Source organism: Hydra viridissima, unplaced genomic scaffold (genome assembly GCF_058129835.1).
Source record: "Hydra viridissima isolate aposymbiotic clone 2 unplaced genomic scaffold, HvirCarnegie_v1 scaffold_4, whole genome shotgun sequence".
Taxonomy (NCBI): Eukaryota; Metazoa; Cnidaria; class Hydrozoa; order Anthoathecata; family Hydridae; genus Hydra; species Hydra viridissima.
In genome coordinates, this window is record NW_028324303.1 from 11,034,694 (window position 1) to 11,049,318 (window position 14,625).

The 14,625-nt window shown below is 29.2% G+C and overlaps 2 protein-coding genes and 1 non-coding gene across 6 annotated transcripts; 1 reads left to right on the plus strand and 2 right to left on the minus strand.

The window, feature by feature from the left end:
- Positions 1-1,420: 1,420 nt before the first annotated feature.
- LOC145183719 (uncharacterized) lies at positions 1,421-5,529 on the plus strand. Of its 2 annotated transcripts, XM_090085948.1 has the most exons (9): positions 1,421-1,582; positions 1,742-1,815; positions 2,829-2,895; positions 2,969-3,029; positions 3,647-3,727; positions 3,982-4,186; positions 4,272-4,652; positions 4,739-4,818; positions 4,893-5,529. In XM_090085948.1, the coding sequence occupies exons 2-9, from the start codon at positions 1,812-1,814 to the stop codon at positions 5,082-5,084; spliced, it is 1,071 nt and encodes a 356-aa protein (XP_089942074.1). In that variant the 5' UTR covers positions 1,421-1,582; positions 1,742-1,811; the 3' UTR covers positions 5,085-5,529. The 2 variants fall into 2 exon arrangements, with proteins under 2 accessions (XP_089942074.1, XP_089942073.1); XM_090085947.1 differs by lacking the exon at positions 1,421-1,582 and having other exon boundaries at positions 1,692-1,815.
- Positions 5,530-8,617: 3,088 nt separating this feature from the next.
- On the minus strand, positions 8,618-11,170 carry LOC145183052 (polypeptide N-acetylgalactosaminyltransferase 2-like). 3 transcript variants are annotated; one of them, XM_080058376.2, is made up of 5 exons: positions 11,066-11,170; positions 10,753-10,817; positions 10,494-10,662; positions 10,260-10,385; positions 8,618-10,142 (listed from the first exon to the last, which is right to left on the minus strand). In XM_080058376.2, exons 1-5 carry the CDS (start codon positions 11,141-11,143, stop codon positions 9,864-9,866), a joined length of 717 nt encoding a protein of 238 aa, XP_079914502.2. In that variant the 5' UTR covers positions 11,144-11,170; the 3' UTR covers positions 8,618-9,863. The 3 variants fall into 3 exon arrangements, with proteins under 3 accessions (XP_079914502.2, XP_089942630.1, XP_079914501.2); XM_090086504.1 differs by lacking the exon at positions 11,066-11,170 and adding an exon at positions 10,926-11,061; XM_080058375.2 differs by having other exon boundaries at positions 8,622-10,142; positions 10,949-11,164.
- A 316-nt stretch (positions 11,171-11,486) lies between these two features.
- Trnat-agu (transfer RNA threonine (anticodon AGU)) lies at positions 11,487-11,559 on the minus strand. Its single transcript has one exon. It is a non-coding gene; the product is annotated as a tRNA-Thr (tRNA).
- Positions 11,560-14,625: the final 3,066 nt, after the last annotated feature.

The following is a 14,625-nucleotide window of genomic DNA, read 5'->3' on the forward strand; positions in this document are numbered from 1 at the left end:
ATCATTCACACAAAATGAAAGTAAAGACCAAAATGATAATGACCCATGGGATTTTTAAAATATCTCGAGAACTATTTAATCGATTTTGATAATATTTTTAAAGTTTTAAAGCAAACTTGTCTTCAAATATACTAAAGCTTTTAGAAAGCATCATCTTCGAGCTGATGACGGTATTGTGTCAATTTAGTGCGGTCCCCTCACATGAGCTTTTAGACAATAGTTTTCGTAAAATTTCGTGATGTAACACCCCAGATTCAGTGGATTTAATTGATGTCTGCTGCAATTTTGTTCTTTTTACGTAGCTCATATTTCAAGCCCAAAAAGTTTCAATTGGATGAAGTTGTGGCAGGTTTGCTGGATTCGTGTTATTTGCTAATTTTGTCTGTTTTAATTGATTTCAGCAAAACATCAGACTTCATTCCTTTTGGGGTTATATAAAATTTCTGGCCTGGGAGTGTTGAATTATCGAGCGCGTTTTTTGGTCTTCTCTTGTTTGTTGTTGGTATTTTCCAGGGAATTTCTGCTCTACTCTCAACTCCTTAAAACTTGGTTGGCTTTTAGAATGACACTCCAAGAAATATGCACATGAAAGTTTTCAGTAGTATGCATGTCTAGTTTCAAAACATCAACAAAGTTGTCGTGGAAAACGTTACAAACAATATACAGTAATCGTCAGATAACCGATTAAAAGAGCAAACATCCACCTATTTAAGAACCCAATAAACACTTTTGCTAGATTTATATTAGCAAACAAGACCTACAGCTAATATTACTTATATCTAATATATAATGATGAATGTGAGTGTGTTAGCTGTGTGTATGTACGATATACAAATATCAACCGTTCTTGAAATTTTGCACAGCCCGCTTTTTTTACACGGGGAGCGTCATTGGCGCAAATATTGGAAACAGCAAATAATTTGTTGGAAAACAGTTTGAAGGAAAAACAAAGAATATATGAGAAAGCTCTCTGCTAAGAATGAAAAACAAAATTAATGGAAAATATTTTTGTGTTTGCTTATATATTTTTGTAAAATAAATTGTTGTAGAATTAAACTTTTTCATTATAATTCAACAATCTTTTTTTTTTTATTATTTCAATTCAATATACTTTTTTATTACAAATCAACATATAGTTTATCCCGGGTATTTCAGCTAGGATTTTAATATTTGTTGTATATATTCATATTTATTGTTTTTGATTATTGAGAGGTAAAATTTTTATTTACTTTTCATGCTCTTTGAGCCGAAATTCTGAGTTTTAACTTTATATTTTGTTGCATATTGTATATTTAGTTTGTCCTTCCATTTTGACCCAAATACTTCCACATTTCACAAATTTGAAAATTTTTTATATCCGGAAAACTTCCGATGTTACATGATCACGTTGGTATTATCATTCCATGACTAAGATACCGGCATACTACGAATTCGAAGTTAGGGAAGGAGGTTGAAGCGCCTAATTAAAATCCAACGTTGTTTATTATTTTCAAAATGCCTGCATAAAATTTTGAAAATTTACCGATAAACTTAATGTTCCGATCAAAATATTTTTTCAAACTAAGAATCTTTTTGATTTAAAGTAGGTTTAGTTTCCAGGTATGCTTCTTAAAGCATTAAAAACTATTTCCGTACTGCATTATTTCCTGATATAGAACCCCTTAAAAGCTCCCATATATTATCTTAGATTATATTATTATATTGCATTAAATCTCTATTTAGCTTATAATATTACTCTTAGTTTATTGTACATAAAGAAATTTCAGCATCCCACTGGTCAGCAGTAAAGAAATCAATCTTTACTAAAAACTATGGGTAAGATAATCTGTTAGATGTTCATGTGTATTTACAGCTTTTTATTTTTATTATTTTATTTTTTCTACCTTTTTGTTTTCTTATTGTTTATATATTAAAAAATTAAAGAATTTATTTTTTAAAGTTTAAGTTTAGTATATATTTACAAAGAACTCCAAAAAGGGAAATTGGGAAGTTGAATATTTCAAAGAGAAATTAGAGTTTTTTTCTGTGCTAATTTTAATATCTTATTTTGACATAATTTAGAATAATTTTAAATTAGTCACTCTCATTATTTAAAATATTTTTTTCTTTCACTTTCTCTTTTCAGTTCGTATAAAAATTTTATTCTTAGGCTACTTATTTTATACTTGTTTTTTATTTTATACCTATTTTATACTTACTTTACCTTGTTGCATCTCCAATTGACAGGGGAGATTAGCTTGTTTAAGAAAGAGGAAAAGGGTTTGTAGCTTGGAAGTTTTAAGATACATTTGATAACCAACTAAGAATTGGGCTACTCATCTAACTCTTTTGTGCAGTGGGTTGTTGTGTAACAACACATTAAAATAATATTCTCATGAGGAACTTTTTCATATTAGTATGACTTTATAGGAAGAAGCACAGATCACTTTGTTCTAGTTTTAAAAGCAGGGGCTAATTAAAAAAAGAAGTCAAATATGTTCTTACACACTAACCATAAACATATAAGTTTGACAGAATTAAAATGGTGGTAAAAGGCTAAACATTTACATATTGCTCTGATATGAAATTGCCTGTAAATAAGAAATTTCACAAGATTACTAACTGCTTAATTTTTAATATTACCAAAATTTAATTGCAGGTATCTATTCTAATTTAAAATCATAGTCAATTGATGTTTTCTCATTGGTATTTGTAGTAACAATAATATTCTACTATATATAATTGATTAATTACATATTTGATTTTGTTTAACTATATATTTGACTATATCTGACATTAATTATATAATTAATTTCTAAATTTGTCTCAAATATACTTTTGCATTTTAGCTTCTTCTCAGTCAAATTGGGAAAATTTCTTTCAAGAGGCTGGAATACCCAGCAAAATTGCTCAAAAGTAAGTTTTTAATGTAGTTTGCTTAAATTGTTTTCACCATTACTTGTTATAAAACTTATTTAAATTTTAACAGCTATGCAAGCATATTCCATGACAACAGAATGCGCCTAGACATGTTGAGTGCATTAGATAAGGTGAGTCATGTTATTTCAGACTGGCCAGTTAAATAGCAACAGCTTTTAATTACTAACTTCTTTAAAAGATGAATTATTTTTCTAAATGATTATTGATAACAATACTGTTTATGAATATCGTTGATTGATAAGTTTAAAGATAAAGGCTAATCAAAAGTCAACTTTGAAGATTGAAGATCAAATGTTAAGAAATTAATTTAGTTTCTTTACTTGATAATTTCTTTTCATTTGCTTTTATTAAAGTCATGTGAATAACTTAACATAACATAATAGAAAACTTCTAACATAACAGATCTAAACCATGCCATTTTATCAAATTTAGCACACAATCAGGCAAACAAGTGGACCCATTAATCAGGTTTCTGTAGTCAATTTACTTAATATGATGTCAGAAGGTTGCTAAAATAAAAAACTTTCTTTTTCCAAAAATAACAAAATATTAACAAGTATAATAGGTCATCATGTTTGCATGAAACTTTCAATTTAACCATAAGTTATTCCTTTAAGTTGTTTCTTTTTTCTGAGAATCTAAAACTAGTTTTGTTCTTCATAGAGTGTTAAGTCCAGGTAAATATAGTCAGCATTTCTATAATAAATTCCATAAATGATTTATTCAGGATGTTCTTCGTGACCTTGGAATTAAAGCTGTTGGTGACTCCATTGCAATTTTGCGTTATGCAAGATCAAAACAAACTGAGGTATAATTATCTATTACTAAGTAAAATAATGACTTTTCTTTGAATAAAGCTGAAATATGCTTAAACATTAATAATGTGCTTAATGCCGCATGCTATGTTCTAAAAGATACAAAATTGATCATATGTTTGTAGTTTTGAGTAGATGATTAAAATATGAAGAAAGAAAAAAATATATATATATATTTAGGTATCCAGCAAGCATCTCTTTAAAGCCCTTTCACTTCCCATTTATTTTAATTTTTGTCTACTTTTAGATGTCTCGTTACCATTCTCCATCTCCCGAAGTTGTAGCTGTAAAGTCAAATTCATTGCCAAAAAAAAATGCTACTAATTTATTATCAAACGTTTCAACAAGCATGTCAAATGTTTCAGTAAATGTATCATCATCCTCTCGTAATTCTGCATCATCTGTTAGTCAAAGAACAAACGATAATGTTGAAGTAAAACCGAATAGAGTTTGTAGGTGTTTTTTAAGCGATGTTTACAGTCTAATTAACATTATTAGGAATGAAAAAGTTTATTGATGTCATTAATTCACATTTAGCTTCCAAACCAGAAAGTTCTTCTAAAATCACTTCTGTTGTTAAAACAAAGGGTAATAGAAAGACATTGTCAGATCGATTCTGTGAGTATGAATCAATTACAAAAAAAAAGAAACTGGAAGAGGAAGAAAATGAGAAAAAAAGACTTGAAGAAGTAGCAACATTGAAACAAAAAACAAAAGGCACTATTTTTACAATACAACTACCTTCAAAATATGACAAAGAATTTAAGAAAACTACTGAGTTGACACCTAAATCGCAACAAAATGTAACTGAGGTAACACCTAAATCGCAACAAAAGCTAACTGAGGTAACACCTAAATCACACAAAAAAGTTACTGAGTTGGCACCTAAACCACAACAAAAAGTGACACTTGTTCCAGGTAAGTAATATTATGCAATTTGCTTGTTGTGTCTATACATTTATAACGTTCTATTGTTGTTATTTGGTGTTCCTCTTTTCCATTAGCCCAAGGTAAAACGTTAGATCGTAAGAAACAACCCACTTCAATATTTGATCGACTTGAAAAATCTTCTGTTGCAGTGCAGGTAAGTTATCAAGTTATGGAAGATTTTCTTTCATGCTTCTGAATTAAGGTATGATGGGGATTTTTATTTCTTAGACTCAGCAATCTTCAACGAACAAGTCGGCTGTCTTTAATCGTCTCGGTATGACAAAAACTGACCTTTCGTCTTTAACCTCAGTTGAGGCTTCGACTGTTCATGGTATTACTAGGCCAAAGAGTGTCGCTCCAAATAAATCGATTCAAACTGTTGATTCAGGCAGCGTTTTTAGTCGGCTTGGGAAAAGATAGTAGGTTTGTTTTAGTAGGAGAACATAATATGAATTTAAAGTTTGTTGATTTTGCAATCTCTTTGGTGTTTTAATTTGAGACTGAATGAAATTGTAGTAAAAACATTTGGATATTTCCAGTTTTTGTAAGCACGTGCCTGGTAATTAGTAATAGCGAAAGTCTAATTTTCAAAATTACTCTAAAATTTGTAGAAGTATTTGTAAATATTTCATTTTTAAAATGAGTGTAGTTAGGTAGATGAATTTGAAATTCAATAAGCTGGTTTAAAAATTCTACGGTTATTCAACGTTTCTATATCTTTTCAATTATGGGAGGATTCCTGCGTTTTTTTAGGATGTTTTTATTTCTATAAAATTCTGATGTAAAAAGTGTTTTTAACACGTTACACTCATTATTTATTGTGTCGAATGTAAAAATGATACAAATGTTACTTCAACACGAAAAATTGAGTTCAATTTCTATAAAGTAATCTTTTAAAGGTCTTTAGTTATCGCGTTTTCCATAAATGTCAAAGGTAATGCATTGTGTAAGATATCTTATTCCTTTATCTAATTTTAATTGCATTAAACCTTTTGGGGATGATCTTTAAAAAATATTTGGTATCTTGATGCGGGAATAGTTTACCATGCTATTTTTACAACCTCCCCCACAAATCTTTTCTCTAGTGACTTTTTTCTTTTGTTACCTCACCATTGACCATTTTTCATAAATTTTCTATTGAATTTTAGTTTCGGCATTCTAATTTTGTTATATTAAAGCCATTTCACAGCTTTAAAAGTCGTTAAAAAAAAAAAAAGTAAGCGTGTTATCGTCAGCTTATGGAAAGATTACTTCATCAAGTGTGCTTATATAGATATCAGCACACTTGATGAAATATATTATTATTTATTTCTATTAAAAGAAAAAAAGTTGTTAAAAAATCTATAATGGGGCACAATATTCAAAAAAATAATACATTAAAAAAAAGGGTGTGTTCAAAAATTTTTTTTATAATAAAACACCTAACTCTTCTTAGATGATTATTTTAGTACATCTTGGGCTAATGGAAAAGAGGAACACCAAATAACAACAATAGAACGTTATAATTGTATAGACAAAACAAGCAAATTGAATAATATTACTTACCTGGAACAAGTGTCACTTTTTGTTGTGGTTTAGGCGCCAACTCAGTAACTTTTTTGTGTGATTTAGGTGTTACCTCAGTTACCTTTTGTTGTGATTAAGGTCAAAAGGCTTTTCTAGATCATGAGAACAAAGAACAAACTTTTGCAAGGTGTTTTACAGGCTTATTATATAATGATATTGATACACGCATAGGCGCCGAGTCCACGGGGGTAAAGTTTAAACATAGCGTATCTAAAACTACCATTACACTAAGTTTAAAAACAATAAAAATAAATGAAACACTTCATAATGTTTAAAAGTGTATTTTTTGCCACTGAGTTCTAAATAACGTTCGTTTTGACGTGGTATTGTTATTTTTCTATTTTTTTTACTTTATCTGTGTAGTTACAAAGTTTCTTTACGACAGTAATTACTTATATACACTTTTTTACAAGATTAAAAGTGGTTAGTTGATCAAGATTTTCCAGAGTGCATATTTTTCTGACTAGAGACCATATATATCCCATCGTCTCTGATATCTTCTTTCAGTTGTTATGATGTTCTGAAGAATCTCTCACCATGTTCCTCACTAACATCACCCTTTTTTCGGGGAAGAAATCGAAGTGAATATGCAAAAAATGAACCTTTAAGGACATACGAAATGCCAGTTTTTTGAATAAACTCAACAAGGTTTGTTAACAGTTGTTTGTAATTAGTGTCCTTATTATTAACTAGGAATCCAAAATTTTAATCTCGAAATCCACACCAAGCTTCTTTTTCAACTTTTGTCATCTTTCCAGTTTTTCTTTGAGTTTTACAAACATTCAACTTGAGTTCAGCATAATTTATTTTGTAAATTATTTTAACTTTATTTTAGTTTTCTTTCTTTTGTGCCAAATGTACAAGAGGCAAAGATAGATATTTATTTAAATTGTGGAGCAAAAAAAAGGCAATTTGAAAAAACTACATCGACTTAAAAACCACTAGAAATATAGACCTCAGCAATACATTTTCCTTTACCATTGGCTGGGAGCCTTTTTTTTTCTTGGATTTTAATTGTTTACTTCTTTTTTTAACCTTATCTTTCTTTTTATTTACAGATCATCGAATACTTGACTTGTTAAGCAATATTTTTTATATATTTGTTTTTTTTTGATAAATCTTCTCCATTTATTGCAAACTGCATCATTACACTGTTTACACTATTCGCTCTATTATCAAAAAAGATTGTTGCAGAATTGATACCACCTATAAAAAGTCTTTTGTAACAAAAGTATTTTTCGGACAGCGTGACCATCCAACACTGTTGAAGCCTTCGATGCCATTTTGGGTTTTTCCGCAAAGACATTTTCATAATAACTCATCACTTTAAAGTTCTATAAATCTTAGCAACGAAATTTGAAAAGCCCATGATGTTAAACTTATATTCTTTTTGTAGGTGTTTATTAACAAGTTATTTAAATTCTGTCTGATAGCAAGGTCATAGAAAATTTGTATCGAATTTATTGTTTTATCTGTTAGCTTACCACGATCAGTTAGAGATTTTTTTGTTTCTTTTAACTTTTCACAAAGTCTGCTTTCACATTTCTTTAGTATGTGTCCAATACTTTCTAATTCAATTGGGTCAATATAATAGCCATTATAAACAATAGAAGTAAAAACTTCTTTGTGTGATGATGAAAAACTTCTTTGTATGATGATCTATCATCAAGGTAATTAAACTTTTTAAAAAAATTTAACTAAGGTAAAATTAGTAAGTATTTTACGCAAAATATATTTTCTGAAAGAATGATAAACTTTTCAAAAAAAAAAAAATTCAATAAAAACTTAACGTTTTTCTATATGAGCCACCTTAAGTGAATAAAACCAATACCCGATTAAGAGAAACATTATAATGCTTCCATCTTATAACACTTTACTGTACTTTTAGTGTACAATGGGTAATACTCGTTATTTGGTAATTTATGTACACACTGCTTACCATATGATCAAAAGATATTAAATTTACTTTTATTAGTTAACAAAAGAGAGCCCCATGGAAAATAACTTCTATTACACGTCCTCTAATTATATGTGACGTTTAATTTAATTTTAAATTGCTTTTAATTATGCTGAAGATAAAATGGTAGATTTCTTTTAGCTTCAACACTTTTTTGTAACTTAAGAGCATTTTAAATGTTCCAACTGAGAGTCGTATTTGTCTTGTAAACATGACTTTCCACTGTTTTTAAGTTGCAGATTTAGTAAGAATTTAGCTGAGGTGTAATGTGCCTTTCTGCCTATATTATCTAAAGTTAGAACCGTTCTATGAAATTTTTGTTTACATATGTTGATATCCCACCTTGTTTATTTTAAAATTGTGCATTTATTACAAAATTAGGGAATTTAGTTTTAATTGAACTTTTATTAGACTACATTAACTTTTTTTTTTGCGAAATTTAAAACACGGTTTTACATTAATTGCAAATAAGTGACTGAATAAACAAACAACAATTAACCAACTTACTATAAATAAAAATGGACATAATAACATTATTTAAAATAAAAGTGCAACACTTATGTATAAGAAGCAATAACAACTAAAATTTTTCAAAAGCAGGAACGTTACTACAATTAGATATTATTTCCATTATCATATATAAGAGAAAGTACTTATATTTGAGAGAGACATCTGTCGTAGTGCTGGTTATAATGGGGATAGTTTCCCAAATAAACCTTCACACCAACCTTATCACGATATTTTTAATAGTAAATTTATTTTTAGAGGAGTCTAACAGAAAAATATTTATTTATTACATTTGAATAACATAATTACATAATTATAATTACATAATTATATCATTACATAAATATATGAATAACAACTAGACAAGAATTCCTGATATTTATGCGGTATGAGGACAAATTCCGTATTGTATTTTACTGCTATATTAAAAATTGCTTTAGTTATGCCATCAAGAGAAAATTTCAAAATTAATTTTTGATTTTTCATAGACTTGTTAATAATGTTAAAATTTGAAAAAAATTTCAAGTACAAACTCAACTAGCAAAGTACCATGGAATGATCTTACCCTGGGTAAATGATTTTACCTTGGGTAATTACTACAGCAACTCAATCCAAAGTTATTGACATATTCAACATCTAAACAAGTGAGATCAAACCACGTTTTTAAAGACTGGTATCATATGATACAGTGATGACCTAAACCTGTAAGTTCATCATATTAAGAGTTTAAGAAAAGATGGCATTTCATTGATAGGATAAATTAATAGGTTAACACTTCGTATATAGATAAGTTATTCTTTTTCATCCCTTGTTTTGAACTTGCAGCCTATAATTCGAAGAAATTCGCTTTTTATTGAATAAAACTAAACTAACTGATTAAATGTAAATAAAGAAATTTAAAAGTAGAAAAATGGTTTGAAAAGCTCATCAAATTAGTTTTTTCTTCTCTGATCCTCAAAAGTGATGTCATTGGTGTTAGGTAAAAAATGATTACTTATTATAGACGTAATTAAAATGCATCACATATGCATCGCATATTTTTAAAACAATCCTCAAAATTTGATAAATTTGATTAAACCGTGACAAAATTCTGTCATCTCGTTACCATAGAAATGCTTCTAATTACAGGCATTATTTTATATGCTGCTGATTAGTGTTAATCTTTTGCATTACAATATCAAATTTTCATCTTCTGACACAAGTCGTTGATGAAGAATAAGCTTCTCTGTTTGTTTCCTTTTCTTTTTCACCATGAAGGCGTCGTTTAAAATTTCTTCTTGAAGAAGTAACAGTACCTCATTCATTATTAGCTGCCATCTTTGCCCAGCATTTTCTGATTTACAAGCTTGGATATCCACGTTAATCTCGTTTTGAGAAGAAGCTGTTAAACAGTAATCCCTTCTTATATTTGGGATTACGTGCCCAAGAGTACTGTCAGTTGTCCAGATCTAGAAAAACTAAACTAAAGTATCAGCGACCAAAAAAATATAATTTTTTCTAGAATTTTCTTCCAAAAGAATATTTTTCACTTCTGTAATGTAAGGCTAAGTGAGAAAAACATTTACCTGTGTACCATCATTTTTATCGCATCTTTTAAGGACAACCTGAGTGGAAATCATATTTTTGATTGATAAACAAAGTGGTTTCGATGCTGCTGCTTCAATTAAACCATCAGTTGTAAATGTAATTGCCTAATCATACAAAAGCTGTTTATAATTATTCATTAGGTCCGAGTCCTTGTGAGTTCATTGTTTATATGTACTTTTATTATCAAGTAGAACAAGGAAAAATTTATTCACCTGATTTCTCCCATTACCGTGGCATTCAAACATTCCAATTAACATGTTTTCTGACGCGTCCATCGTATCCAAACACATAAGTTCTTGGTTTACTAACCCTCCTGTAAAATTCTGCTTGCGGTGTTCAGGCAAAAGACGCCTTTTTTCGTAGCGATCTTTTTCAATAAGCCTTTAAAAGTTTTATATCTTTAGGAAGAATCGTCAAAGATATTGGACATATATAAAGTACACACATACACACACACACAAAAGTACTTACTCTTCAACAAATTTAAACGAAAATCGACATTCATCTTGCTTTGGAAGAAATAAATCTGATTCATACTAAATTCAAAAAACAAAAAAAGAGGAATAACAAGGGAAATTCAATAAGATGAATCGGAAGAATCGTAGAGTTAATATCGTAATATAAAAAACAAATCACTCATTTACTTCAAAGTATTAACAACTCGTACTTCATCAAAGAACTCTTCTTCATTTAAGTTAACAATAGATCTTTTCCCGTTATTAGAACTTTCAAGGTTTGCGCGGTAAAGTAGCATGAAACTTAACAAAAGTAAGGAACACCCTACCATAGCCGAAATCGCAATCCAAACATTTTTCATATTTTCTTTCTCGCGATTTTTTTCTGTGTAAAAACGCAGCTTCATTCATGCTGAACCTTGAGTATGTAGATCAAACAACTTAACGTTTAACGACGCAACATTCTTTCGAAATGGGGAAATAATTTTTTATGTGTTAAGTTCTTGCATACGATTTTATTTATTAATTTTTTAATTTTTTTTTATTACTATTGTTCAAACAATTTTCCTTTAAAAAATCGGTATGAGTTTTAGACTTTAAAATTGGTTGTTTAAACGTGTTTAAAACCACTTTTCAGTGCCAATACGGAAAAGTTTCAATTTCTTTTTTTTTTTTTTTCGCAAAATACTTACACATACAAGTTTCGTATTATAACTTCTTTATAAGAGCGGGCAAAAGATGTAGTTTCTTAGGCACTGCCCGGATTTGAACCGGGGATCTCCTGTTTACTAGACAGGCGCTTTAACCGCTAAGCCACAGCGCCGATGACAGCTTAAAATTTATAGTTATATTTATATAATAAATTTACTTTTTTTTTTTTTCTAATTTTTTTTCGAGATATGACCTGTTTTTATTTAATTGATTCTAGTGACTTTTCTCAAATAATTTTATATTAATTAATCGAAAAGAGGTATTTTTAATATCTTTAAGTTTTATTTGTTGCGGAATGATTGTCCTATTTCAATTTATTGTTTCGTTAAGAACAAAATAAGTCTTTCAACTTTCAAAGTTCCGAAATCAGATAATCTAGCTTGAGTTAATTTATAACTGCAGTAAATTTATAAATAAAATTTTAATCTTCCTTTTGTAAGTATTCCTTGTACCAAAAAAAATGTTATTCCATCTGATAACTAAACGTTACTTAAGTTTAAATTCATTAATTACAAAAAGGGAGAGACGAAAGTAACGGAAAAAACGTGCAAATAAAAACTAGGACACGTAAAAACGCATATTTTTATAAATATCGCAAATAATACGGGATCAAACCACATCGTGTTCGTGTGTCATGCGAGAAAAAGTACGATTGATGAACAGTTGTTGATAAAAACTGAGTTTGTGTTTATTGTTTAATCAATAAGAATGTAGTACTTTGATGTTTTTTCTGTATACCTTTTTCTGCTTTTATTAAAAGGTTTAAATTCTCCTCATAATATTTCATTATACTTTAGTATATTTTACAAAAATAGATAAATAAAGATACAAACTATAATTATTTGCTATTACATTTACATGCAATTAAAGGATTACAATCAATATGCGCTGAACTTTTTCTCTGCAAAGGAACTGATGACCTCACTATAGTCCACATTCTGAATCGCTTCTGACTCGACTTACAATAAAGATAATGAACTAAGCCTTCTTTTTCCTGTGGTTTTCAGCTTTAAAAGAGTAAAAAATCTTAAACAATTTTTTACTCTTTTAAAACTAAAAAAGTTCTATCAAACAATTTATTCTGGTGTACATAACAGCATGTGCAATTCTATTCGTACGCATGAATAAATATCCAAAATTCCATTTTCAGGATTTATTTGTATTACTCCAGCAGCTATTGCTGCTGGAGTAATACAAATATCTACTTATAGCATATGCTTGAAATCTACTTATAGCATATGCTTGAAGACCGGAATATACACTCAACATGTTGCTTCCGTTGTCATAAGACTGTCTATGACTGCTAAAGATGTCTAAGTAAGAAATCTCAATGTCTCGAGAATGACGTTTGCCAGGTCTTCTAACAAAAGGCTACATTTAGGGCTAAATCTTTTAATTCATTCAACAGGGTATCCTTCTGTAGAAACATCATTTTAAGAAAGAAATTTAAATGCACTTGGGAGATGTTGTGGTTGAGTCAACAGAGAAGGAAAGATACTAGCATGCCGGGGATATTCCTAGTTGGAGCCCTTGGCAAGATATTGTTTTGAATATATTAACCTTCAGAACAACATTCTAAAGAATCATTAAAAATTCGCTTAATAGAAATTAAATCTAAAATTAGAAACAAATTAATTGAAAAATATAGATTAAATGTAGAATAATTACGAATAGCACAAGTAATTGTTTTATTACTTTGGGAGCGCAACAAAGGGAAGGGTAGGTTCAGTGGTATACCTTCCTCCACTAAAATATTTTAGTATAATATGTAGTAAAACCAATATTTATACCTTAGGAAAACTTAATAACCTATTTCAAATAGGATTTTTTTTTCCCCCAAGCAAAACCTCATTTGCTTTAAAAATTCCAAGATGTCTTTATAATCTATGTTCATAAGGACAATTTTATCAACACACCCAGAGTTTAATATATCAAGAGTGTCCCACTCATGGACACCAGAAAAGTTTCATTCATCATTTATAGCTTAAAAACAATAATGACGTCACCAATCTAAAAGATGTGATAAGCGTAATGTCAAAGGTATCATTTACATTTAGTTGAGAATGATAATCACTGTCTCAACATTCACAAAGTTATTTGCTTTGTAAAAAATCGTCAGAATGTATCTTTATGGACTTATAATCTAATTCATCTGCGAAAAAATTTTTTGAGTCTTTGAAGCTCTTGAATCTTTGAAGCTCTTAAATCTAGGAACAGATAAATTGAACTTCTTTAGTGTTTTTTTTTCTAGAAAAAAGTTCTTTTCCGAAAAAAATGCTATCAACATTTGTACTCCCCTCGCACAAAAATCAATTATAACTTGCTCCAAATTATATTTTGTATAATCAAACATTTATTTTCATTGGTTGGTTTTATTGAGGACTTATTTTCATTGGCTGGTTTTATTGAGCACTTATTTTTATTGGTTGGTATCAGACAAGATAATTTTTGAAGTGTGTGTATATTGAATTTTTAATTCTAAATTGGCAGTTTTTAAAATTATTTGATCAAAAGCTACTTGATTTAAAAGTAAACCATCAATAATCGTCTGCTTTACGTGGTGCTTCGCATCTTCCCTCGTAGATAGTGCTTCTGCATCAATGCATTAAATTCGTTCAAATTTATCTCATCAAGAATATTAGTGACAAGATCCTCATTAGAAGCTATTTTTGCTTCAAGGTTTCTTTCAAATTATTTAATTCAACTGATGGCGGTAGGAAACTTAATAACAATCCTATAACAAAGTTGTTCAACAACATAAATGGTTTAACCAAGGACGTATTAATAGATGGACGTTCAACGCATTGTTATAGATCAAAGGTGCCGCCAATTAGCCAAAAACTATGCGTGTTACCGTCAATTTTCTAAATTCATGATACAGATACTCCGACTTCTACTCGTCAAATTTCCGTCAAAAAACCTTCCTCAGTAAACCCATTATAATTATGCATTTACTGAAGCTTATGGTTATAAAAGACAAAAAAATTAATCAAGAATAGTTTACAAATCTGAAAAAGGTTGATTTGAGCTATGAATTTTGCTTATTAAAAATTTAGCTGTGTTTAAACTTTGACGTCTAAAACTAGGCTTTTGCAAAAAGGCTGTTTGGTTTACTAGAATGGATAGAGTAAAGTGAAACAAATTTTCCTTATTAAATTGAACCTGCTATGATATAGTT

Bases quoted from the DNA above. Each gene is read 5' to 3' on its own strand.
- LOC145183719 (XM_090085948.1), top strand. The intron at 2,896-2,968 runs GTAAGTTTTTAA...AAATTTTAACAG, and splicing joins CCCAGCAAAATTGCTCAAAA to CTATGCAAGCATATTCCATG. The intron at 4,819-4,892 runs GTAAGTTATCAA...TTTATTTCTTAG, and splicing joins AATCTTCTGTTGCAGTGCAG to ACTCAGCAATCTTCAACGAA.
- LOC145183052 (XM_080058375.2), bottom strand. From the start codon at position 11,143: ATGAAGCTGCGTTTTTACACAGAAAAAAATCGCGAGAAAGAAAATATG. The intron at 10,818-10,948 runs GTACGAGTTGTT...TTTTGAATTTAG, and splicing joins AAGAAGAGTTCTTTGATGAA to TATGAATCAGATTTATTTCT. The intron at 10,143-10,259 runs GTAAATGTTTTT...TAGTTTTTCTAG, and splicing joins ATAAAAATGATGGTACACAG to ATCTGGACAACTGACAGTAC.